The sequence below is a fragment of the Mycteria americana genome, chromosome 1 (assembly GCF_035582795.1).
Source record: "Mycteria americana isolate JAX WOST 10 ecotype Jacksonville Zoo and Gardens chromosome 1, USCA_MyAme_1.0, whole genome shotgun sequence".
NCBI classification, from domain to species: Eukaryota; Metazoa; Chordata; class Aves; order Ciconiiformes; family Ciconiidae; genus Mycteria; species Mycteria americana.
Window position 1 is genome coordinate 127,908,669 of NC_134365.1, and position 11,310 is coordinate 127,919,978.

At 47.0% G+C, this 11,310-nt stretch overlaps 1 protein-coding gene across 2 annotated transcripts in view; it reads right to left on the minus strand.

Moving 5' to 3' along the window:
- TSPAN7 (tetraspanin 7) overlaps positions 1-5,351 on the minus strand; it is a 102,922-nt gene extending 97,571 nt beyond the window's left edge. For both annotated transcript variants that reach the window (XM_075520476.1, XM_075520483.1), the window contains exon 1: positions 5,214-5,351. In XM_075520476.1, the coding sequence (XP_075376591.1) occupies positions 5,214-5,294 (81 nt within the window). In that variant the 5' untranslated portion in view covers positions 5,295-5,351. The remainder of the gene's footprint in view (positions 1-5,213) is intronic.
- Positions 5,352-11,310: the final 5,959 nt, after the last annotated feature.

Below are 11,310 nucleotides of genomic sequence, written 5' to 3' on the forward strand. Positions count from 1 at the left end.
TCACAAGGAAACACCATTATCTTTAATCTTTCATGTATGTCATGAGAACAGAATGGGAAACAACTGACTTAAGGAGGCAACTGCATGAGGTTTGTGCCTAAGCAATGGAGCACTTCAAATCCATCATGACGGGGATATTGTGCATTTTTGAGAGTGTAATTTTTCTGCTTTTCAGGTAACTTAAGTATGAACAATAACATTTCTTTGCAAAAATATAGCAATGATGACTTTGCAGTCAATGGAACCACCAAAAGATAGAGCAATCTAAGTCATGTGGGAAAGCTAAAACATTTCTCAAAATATTTCCTTTAAAATTGTCTTCCAGCAGATATTAACAAAATTTAAAAGAAAAACCATAAGCATGGTAAGTAAGAGATATTAAAAAGACTAGGCACACGCAGAAACCGATGCAGAAGCACTGGGAAGAAGTTCTGGGGCGAAAAACAGTTATTTCAGCAACCCAGCTGGACATTCATAGCAAAGATGACTAACGCCACTAGTAACTCAAAGGGACACGCAAATGTAATCCCATATTATAATGCACGGCTTGAACAGCCGCATTTGAAGATGGGCCAGCAGATCAGCCATAAGTTTGTGTTACAGAGCAGGCCATCACGCTTGCTCTTTGTCTCGGGCATTTCCCAGAAAACGGCTTTGTGAGCTCCCAAAATGGTGGGCGAATGCCACCTCCACCGTACCACTTCGGCGTGAGGACCAGGAGGTGCCCACCCCGACACTGCAGCTGCTCCCAGTCCCCCGCCACCGACCTCCTTTTTGGGGAAGCCTGAGACAAGAGGGAGATGGGGCGGCCGCTTCTCCAAAGCAGACACCAGCTGTCCCCACGCCCCCCATGCCAGAGGGGGCTTGAGCCCCTCGTCCTTCACGGAGCCATCTTCTGACCACCTGAGCCCTCCACGCCAGTGACACCGCATTCCCGCGGCCACCAGAGAAACTGGCTACAAGAAGATGAATGGTACAGAAACATGCAATTTCAAGCTGGTTTAAGATCACAGCACTGGCTGTGGCCTCGCAGCCAAGCGACACTTACCTGTCCCACCACACGCCTGTCCACAGCTCTCCTGCCACCTGCTAACCTCCATGGGGTCGTACGAGGATGCACAGGTCCATTTTCCAAGCGATAAAAACTTGGAAAACTAAACTACTACTATTGCAAACAGGTATCTTAGTCCTGATTTTATCACATACCAAAAGACAAGCCAAGTTCTAAGAACCTAATTTAGTATCCAAAACATTGATCTTGGTCGGAAGATGCTCTTCAGATCAGTGACCTACCTTGGAAAAATATCTGAATGGAAACGCTACTTAGACACTTTTATTACATTAATTAACAGCAAGAAACCCCCATATCAGCAGGACAGCACACACAAAGCACTCACTCGATTGCCAAGTGTCTCACAGGGCCTAAAATTGGAAGTTAATCACTTTGCTACGGTGCCTGTTTGGGGCAACAACAAGCTTTGCATGGAAGATGAAACCCATTTTCTACAGCCCTGTATCTTTAAGGACCAGTGCATGCACCCTTAAAGCTCCCTCCCAAAACACATTGAGGCAGGCTGTTAATTTGATAACAACATATAGTTCAAAGCCTACAATGAAATATTAAGTATACATACATTTTAAGACATAAGATCACTTAAGAACTAGATAAATATAAGGTACAGAGGGGTGCTTAAAGGTTTCACTCCCCTATAAAAAATTCACTTTGAATTCTAATCCAAAATTCATCTTCCCTTAAAAACAAGACAGGTTATATCTCGGATTTCTATGCAAGCAATTTATGATACCCAAAAGGAAAAAAATAAAAATAGCTAACAGCCAAGCAGTGCTTTTACTGCCTTTTTTTAATCTACTAGTTCCAAACTAGATGCATGTGGTACAGAATTCTGATTAGGAAAAAAACGGCTGTTGAATTTTTATTACTACGTCCCTTAAGGACCAAAAGCGGTAACCTCAGGCATTTAATGTGTACTATGAATAACAATACATATGAGCACATAAAAAGCTTGTTATCTCTATTTATGGATTTTTTTTTACCATGTTGATACATTTACGGAAAGAAGTTGAGAAATATGGTGAGGGGGAGGAGAGGAAGCTATCGAAATAACAAATATCATTAAATAAAACCTTTTGGAAAGGAACGAGCTATGCAGTACGAAATTTGAATGAACCACGTCTGTTCATTACCACCCTGCAGCTCCCATGTAGTCAGTGGAGCCTCATTTAATGCTTATACTAAAAGCCTTCATCTACATACATCTCACCCATTGATACAAATGCAATTCATATTTAACCCTGACAAATAATCACTCGTGACAGGAACATTCTGCATACATAGATTTTCTTCTTTTATAAACAATGTAAACACAGAGAAGTCCTTCTGGATGTTGCAAAACAGCTCACTGGATTCAAAGAAGCATCTTCTCTCCCCATCCCCTCACATCACAATCCATAACCACCTGGCCAGGTATCCGAAGGGTTTCCACCACGTACCTCCCTGGCACAGGACCACTTTCTTCCATGTGTTACACTGCAACTCCATCCCCACAGCTAGAAAAAACCTGTACAAACTGCAGCTAAGCAATGCAGGGCTTTCTCCTTCAGAAATTAGCTTACAACCTCTCAAAAAACCGTGGGTAAGCTGTCAGAATAAAATTCTACAAACCAGCCATTTGTGGCACTGGCATGTTTTCCTTCTGGTATTTAGATAAGTCCAAGAAATAAATTTTTAAAATAGTTCCTCCTATTGAATCCTTCCCATATTTTCAGCTCTGAGAATTCACAGGGACCTAATTTGAGTTACGCTGACTCTGGAGCTAGCAGCTTGTGAGAGTACAAAGAGCACCCCAGAAAATAATGGAGGGGGTTGAGACAACTCTGTGCATCCCTCAGCTCTCAAACTTGCCTGTAAAAAGAAAATGAGGATACGGAGCACACCATGTTTCTGCTCTACTCATGGCAATAGGTGCAGCCTTGCTCCAGTTTATACTAAATGGGTTGATTCAAAGCCCAGAAAGGGGCTAAAAATGTGAATTAGTTTTTGTTCTTCTGTGCTAAAAGGAAGAACAACTGGCGAAGACTTCGGCTCTGCTGTCAACTACTCCAGACATTTACCAAGCACTTTGTTGTCTTCTCTCACCGAGATCTGCCTAGGTTTCCCTAGGTTGGTGCCTTGGGAAACCAATGCAACAGCAAGCATGATGGAAAAGAAATTCATTCTTTTTTGCTCATGGTTGCAGGATTCTGTCTCCAACCGTTTATTTTCTTCCTCCTTTTCCAGGCTTAAGGAAGAGGACAAACAGACAAACACCCTGATGGCTGTCGGGTCTTAAGTAACTGGAAAAGCCACATTAGCGGGCCCTTGGAGAAGACTGGGACACAGGGGAGCCTGACAGACAGTTCAGAGGAAAAGAATTTGCACTAGAGCATCCCACCAGCACAGACGCATTGCTGTAGCCCAAACCAGAGCTCAGCTGTGTTATTTACCCTACGAGGTCCCAGCTGTCAACCTGGCCTGGCATCACGACAGCCTACAGCGCAAATGCCCTTAGCCAGCTGCTTGGCTCAATGTACAATTCTCTCTTTTTTAATGAGATTAGCGTTCATGAAATGTGCTAGCTCAACGGGCATGCCGATTTAAGTCCTCTGTTTATTCAGGCTACAGCAGATACAGCGGTCACTTTTAAAAAAAGACGTAATTTGAAAAGATACCATGAATTCACCAGAGCTCCTGCAGTTGCTCATAATCACAGGAAGAAGAGGGGTTTCTCGCGGATCCGTTGAGAACAGAGCACTGGAAAGGATGAATCTTTAAACTGTGGCAAGTGTATAAACTTAGCAACCTACCTCCTTCAGACGAGTGTGAAGGATCTACTTGCCAACAAAAAAAGAACAGATGATTCCGGCTGCCTATCCATTTCAGTCAGCGGGCACATCTGCTGCGGTTACCACCAAAATTGTTAAAAAAGAAGGGGGGGGGGTATGTTAAATGCTGGGGGGTGGGGGGGCCAATAACGCAGAGGTACTGCCATAAGTATGGATTAGCAAAATTACTTTTGGTTCTGGTTTTTTTTTTTAATTAAAAAAAAGCCTATGAAGTTAAAGTTGAAACAGGGGAAGTCCTATGTTCGCTATAAAGATGTAAAACATTCTTGCCATGAATAAGCAATTCTTTGTTTAAGAATGCGTTTTTAAGCAGAACGATGAAAATTTGAGTTACTCCGTTTCACAGACACTTTTCACAGCATAAAGCGATTAGAACGATAATACACAATCAGCCTCCCTCGCTAGGAAGTGACAAATTCCCTTCAGTGTGTTGTATCAACGACGTGCAGGTTACGGCCGCTAACAGCAGACACCGGGGCCGTTACCGTGTGCTGTCACCGTGCACCATTAAAAGGTCTTTAAGCTGCAGACTGCCGCCACCAGACGCTGCTCATGCCGGGGATCTGCTGAGTAACGGGCCAGGACGCTGCGAAAACCTCCAGCCCTCCGGGGTCGCCCGAAAAACCCGGCTCCCGTCCGTCAATCACGGCAACTCCATTAATGTATCTGGGTCATGACAATGGTTTACGGGAGCCTGAGCCGGGTTACGAAACGCAGCGCGGCGGATATACCGGGCGGCGGCGGAGGTCGGCACCCGGTGCGCCCAGGTAAGAGCCGGGCCCAGCGCCGGGGGGGCTCGGGGAGGGGGCACGGAGGCGGCACCCCCCCGGGCCCCGCGGCGGGACGGGGATGCGGCAGGCAGCGGGGAGACGGGAGCGGGGCCGCCCCGCAGCCCCCCCCGCCCCGGTCCAGCCGGCCACGGGGGCGGCGGGGAAAGGGGCGGCCATCGCGGCAGCCGGGGAGACCCCTGCAACTTTCCCCCGCCGGGGCTCGGGGGTATTTGCTCGCTGCAAGAAGAGGCAAAAAAAAATATTTATATATATATATATGTGTGTGTGTGTGTGCATACATATATATGTGTGTGTATATATATGTGTATGCACATATGCGTTCCGGCATCAACAGAGCGACGTCCCCGCACGGCACAGCGGTGACATCCCGGCGGAGCCGCGCTGCGGAGCCCCCGCAGCCGACCCTCACCGGCCCCGCCGCCCGCCCGGGCAGGTGGGGGCCGCGACCGCCGCGGGGGTGCCGGGCCCTGCCCGGCGGAGGGCCGGTGTCCGCGCCGCGCCGCGCCGCGCCGCACTCACCCAGAAGACGAAGGAGTAGATGATGAGGAGGGTTTTCAGACACGTTATCACGGGTTTGGTCTCCATTCTCCTCGATGCCATAATACTGAGATCCCGGCTGCAGGCTGGGCGCGGGAGGAGGAGGAGGCAGGGAGGAGGAGGAGGAGGGAGGGAGGGAGGCGGGCGGGGGGCGGAGGGAGGTGAGCTCAGCGCTGGGCTCGCCCCGCCGCGCCGCTCGCCCCGGCCCGGCCCGGCTCACCGCGCCGCCTGCCGCCGCCGCCCCCGCCGGAGGGAGCGCGCCCCGCCGCCGCCCGCCCCGCCGCCAGGGGGCGCTGCCCGCGGGGCGCCGCCGAGGGCAGCGGGGGCTCTGCCGGGCGCGGGGGGGCCCGGGCCGCCGGCGGCCTCGGCGCTGCCGCTGCGGGCTCTCCTCAGCGGCGGGCGACCGGCTGAACCGTCGTCTGCCGCGGGGCGAGCGCAGGGCAGCGGGCTCTGGCCCCAGGGTGAAATTTGCCGGAGTATCTCAGGCGGGGAAAGAGCCTGGCTTTGAAAGGCGACGTGGAAGACCCCCCCCGGCCGCCCCTTTCCCGGTGGAGATGCTCGCAGGCGTTACTTGGCCTGCTCAGTTGCCTGGGGAGGTGGGGCTGGGACGTCGGAGCTGGGCAGGGAATCGCCCCTACGGGAGAAAATGTATCTCAGTGTCAGGATGAAAAGTTGTGTTGGCCTTCAAGCCGTAAGGATCTGTGAGGAGACCGCAGCAAGTGCAAGTAGCACAGGTTTAACCGTGCTTTGGTTACAGCCATATAATGTGGGTGAGCCGGGCTGTATCTAAGAGCAAGAGCTCTGCAGCGGATCCACTGGAGGGGCCAGGGCTCTGCAGCTCTGCAGCTCTGACATACCTCTGTTTGGCAGCTCTCGTGCACGTCATGGCGTTGAGACAGTAGGATTTATGAATGTTACCTTATAAGAGCAGGTCATGAAGCTGGGATGCTGCTGGCGCCAGATCCCTAACCTTGGCTTCACCTCAGCCTCGAATCTGAACTCTATCCTAAAACTAATCTGGACATTGAACCCCAGCCTCAACTGACCTTGTACTTCTGTATGTCTTTGAGACCCTGAGCTTCAGCTGGAACAGACCTGGCTCGGCTCTGCCAGGCCAGGATGGGCCTCGAGCGGCAACACACCCTGGAGAGAGAACACAGCCCTGGAGAGAGCCTGCTTCTCGTTACTGGCACTGCAGCTACCAGCCCACCGCAAAATCCAGCAAGGGGTGGACAGCAGGAATAACCATATCAGTCTAGGAATGGAAAGGGAACTGATCCTGCCGAGCCCAGGCAGCAGAGCAGCAGTGTGGGTCTCGCCAGCCTCCTCCAGGTGGGGACAAAAGAGGCTTGTGGTGTCACTGCCTTCAAGAAAAGCATGGCCAGAATGAGTGTGCACATGTACCTCGGTAGCCTGAACCGAGGCCACGAGCCACGATGCCAAGGCCTTGATGCCAAGGCCACGAGCAGGCATGGAGGGAATGCTTTCATGTTTTCCTTTCTGTAGTTCTCATTTTGGAGGAGGGTATGTGTGCATGGGAGTGAATGCTGGAGCACAGCATGTCCCTCCTAAATGGTGTGCCTGCACACCCCCCAAAGCAGTGCTCCGAGCTGTACCTTTTACTGTATTAAAATTAAAACAAGGTCAATGCTAAGCAGCGTATCTCCTCAAGCCACAAAAACAATGTAGTTTGTGCAGCTGAGACATATCAAAGTGATAAACTAGACTTTGCCATTCAAGGGGCAGTGTTTAAAAACAGAGAGAAAAAATGGTCCCTGAGCAAGTGCTTTTGTAATATGCAGACATTTTGCCATGAAGACTGCTGCAAGATTTTCCTGGGTTTGACTTACGACTTTAAGAGTTGGTTATTTTAATGGGTAGCCTACTGTTTTGTGAAACAGTGAAGGCATTTAAAGGATGCTTGGAGGGGGAGTATTCTGCAGGAGATACTGTTTTTTGAAGCATTCGCCACTTTTGTGGAAAATGCAGATGACAGGTGCATAAATCTTTATTGACTTGGCCATTAAAATGTAAATAAGTGCAGTAACTGCAAAAAATTATATTGACACTAACAACAGTTATAAATATTCACTGTACAAAAGTTGCAGTAAGATTTTTGACAGAAAATAGCTAAGCAAGAGCAGGAGAAACTTATCGTCCTGCCCCTCACACATGGGCTGTAGAAAAGATAAATGCTGCTGTCACAGGCCAGGGGACAGTAACCATTTATTTCAGTAGCTATGGTTGAACCTCCCCTTCCCCTTCAGGTGTTTTTAAGAAAGTCTGAAACAAAATATAATATCAACCAGAATTTAAGTATCCAGCCAACAGAAACCATGTATGGCTATTTTGGTAGACACTGATTTTCACAGACTCACATTTTTTGCCAATAGCATGTGATTTTAGGTCACTCCGTCTTGTAGTGCCTAATGTGAGATAATGCCCCTGAGTCTTCTCACAAGGATGTGGTGGGGATTTAAACTCCACAAGTGCCTACAGAGCCTCCCTTTACAATGTTGTTAAAACTCAGAGGGTTTTGCACCAGGGAACTTGCACCAGGGAACCAGAGAGAAAACAGAAGTTCAAGAAGTCCACATCAGGAAATATGGTTCCTTGCTCCATGAATGTCAGTCCCTAGAGGGGATGATATCCTGAGAACTGAGAAACAGAGACTCCATGTTATCTCCACCCGAACCGACAGTCTCCTGCCGAGACTGTATTTGGAGGAACACTGAGTTGCTTTTTGACATACAGTCAAGCAGCATATACTTTATTGGATGTAGATGCAAATTTTGGATTAAAAATGAGAATGTCTGAACAGACCTGGACATAAATCTGCCTGGTTACAGCAAATACCATTAAAATATGACCAGAGCACCAAGCCATCAAACATTTTAGGCTTAAATGGAATTACCAAACAATTGCTAGCCTTCATGTGTGCATTGGAAACACATTTACCTTTCAAAATTATTTTATCATATTTTTGCAGATTTGGGAGTGTGGATTTTCACATATATTTCTTGAACAAAATCAAAGCAAGTCTTTCTAAAGCAAAATACATTTTCAGTTCTGTAATCCATGTTTGCAAAGTTGGGAACATAATTGCTCTTCACACCTCCCCGCAGAGGGAACATTCTTGTAGTTATTCAAAACAGGACATTTTTGCCTAACTGTGTCATTTGAAAAATATTTCTTTAAAACACTAGCAGTTTGCAGGGGATTCTTCTGACAATCAGTGCCTGTGAGCTCCTTTTTCTTCATAATGCACAGGGAATATCCTCTTTCTTAGTAAGTCTGTCTGCAGTGCATCAGTCTAGAAGGAGCTCCTTCATCCCACAACAGAAGAGCATCGCGTTGTAGAAAGTGAAAACGAGGACTTCCATCCTTATCTGAAGCTGACGTTGGTTATTTGATGGTTAAATAGAAACTTTCTGGAGAAAGTGGTGGAAAGATGTAAACAGCCATTGTGCCAAGTGTGATAAGGCTTCACACCCTTCTGCAATTCTAGTAGGTGTAATGAAATGTGGTGCTTGCTTCTCTTCATGCCCACTCTGGCCTTCCCCAGATTCCCTGTGGTGCTGTTGAAGGTAAAGGATGCAACCTCTGCTGTCCTTTACTGGGCATTCAGCCTTATAATCCACACTCACTTCAGCCTCCCTGGAGATCAGAGGTTTGGGGTTTTTTTCTCTTTTGCTCGTTCCTTCTCTCTCCATGTTGCCTGCCAGCGGCTGTCCTCGGCTAGCAGTACCTACAGCCAGGGTCAGTCCATTGCAGAGTAACAACAATCTTTTTGGCAAAAGGCAGAAAGCAGAGGGAAAAATAAAAGCCTGTTAATTTCGCTGCACTCATGTGTCTCAAGTGAGTTCAGGTGGCTCCATACAGGTCCCACCAACACCTCCGCATTGTAATTTGGCTCTAAGAAAGCAGAGCTCTTGCATGGCAGACAGTATGTTACATGGCTGGTAGCTTTTGGCAGGGGCATCAACGGCACCAACTTGTGAGGCCCAAGCCCCAAAATGTGTCTTCTAAGGAATCCTCAGGCTTTATATGTCCCCAGGGAAGCCACGGGATAGGCAAATGTAGTGTTGATGAAGTCAACCGAGGTGTGCCTATTTACAACAACCAATGAAGAAGATCCAGTGTCCTGCAGCACAGACATAAGGGAGGAAATACAGACATCAGTAGTTCAGCAACAAGTAAGAGTTAGGATGAAACACATATTCAGCACCAGTTCAGGAAAAAGGACTTGTGGGGTGGCTCTGCAGTATTGAGAACGTAGTGCCACCTCAAACGGATGAGCAAGCAGTACATGTTTGCAGGGGAAGAAGTAGTAATACTAAGAAACTTTCTTAGACCTTTTAAGAAAGTCTTAGCATGCTTTATAGGAATGCACATCATGCTTTATGAATTATGCACAGTAAATTAAGGCTTTTGGCTTATGTTAGGCCAAAAAGAGATGTCAAGGGAATAAGAATCAAAAGAAGTAGTTTTAGGAGAGAAAAGTGGTAAAAGTGAACTTTATATCTCTAACAACTCAGACTAACCAGTTACAAGATCAAAACTGGTACAGAGATTAACAAAACTGAGGTAAAGTTTATACTCTCATCCTCCTGGAAGCCAGATGGCAACTAGATATATCCACTTGCCATGTTTGTTTTAGCACTGTTTTATAATAATTATTTGATGATAAAGAAGCGACTCTGCTGTGCTGTGATCTTACTTTGCCCTTGGATTGTTCCTTGCTACGGGACAATGAAATTCTTGATTTTTTGCAGCTTTACTTCCGAAGCTTGAGCAGCTTTGTCCCAAAAACCAACCAACTGTGTGGAGGCAGGAGGGAGTGTGTGATGGAGGGATGTCCTTTATCCTGTTTCCCTTCAGGGCAGGCATGTACTATCTGGCTTTTATCAGTAATGTCAATATGAATATGCTTTTCATAACTTTTCCTATTTCTCAGCAAATACCTTGATTTAAAAGGGAAGTTGCTAGCTGTTTTGTAGGCAGGCATTTCTGATGGCTTGTGATGACTTTCCTGATTACTCTAAAGCTATGCAAAGTGTCCTCTCTGAAGGGGGTGGAACAGAAATACATTTGTGACTAAGTATAACTACCATAACAGGATAAATAAAGATCGCCAGCATTTACAGAGAAAGGGTGGAGGACTTGGAAAAGGTAAGAGGTCAGAAAGCAGAAAAATACGCAAAGAGTATATCTATATTATTTCAGGAGAAGCATTATTACATCTCCAGATGATACGAGTTTTGACACATAGCAAGAAAAATGGAGCCATACAATTTTATAATCTTCACTTTTAGCAATAAAGTGACAATTAACCCTGCACATTTGCCAAGTCACTCAGATTGGTTTGTCACACTGTGGTTTCTCTTTTTTAAATTTTTTTCCTTCTTTGTAGTTGTGAATACCAGCGCCAGATTCTGTCCTGCTGTCCCTGGAATACCTGGCCATTTTCTTAAGGTCAGTAGGTAATTTACAATTACCTGGGAGGAATTGGATCATTTCTTCTTCTGGAAGGATCAATGTGAGGGGTTAAGAAGCATCTGTGAGGCCCCCCTTGTCCATGATTTTCTGTTATCTAGTTTCTGTCAAGAAGCGTGGTGGAGCTGCACCTTAAAATTTGAACACCACAGTGTTTGATACTGTTTTCATTTTCCTCCTTTTCCTTTCTTGAATGTGCCACGATTTGTTTTCACTAGATTTCTCCTAAGTTTGCCCTGAAACAAGTGCAGGCAGAACTGGGGATCCTGGCCTATTCTCCAGCACTGGCAGAAGTTACCCCTTGTCATCGCAGGTTTGTAAGTGTTCACACAAGAAGTAGGGGCAAGCAAGCAAATTCCAGCTTTTCTGTTACGCAGGTGCAGCTATCCGCTTAGGTGACAGATGCAGACTCCTGACTGACATGTGACTGTCTGCTTATTGTGCAGTATTTTCAGGGACTCCTGAATGTCCTCAGCTTATGGATAGAGGGATTGGGAAACCTCAGGTGTGAGACAGCTGAGGGACTATGGACAACATGGATGCTGCCGAGGGAGGTCGGGATGTGGAACTTCCATTGCAATGG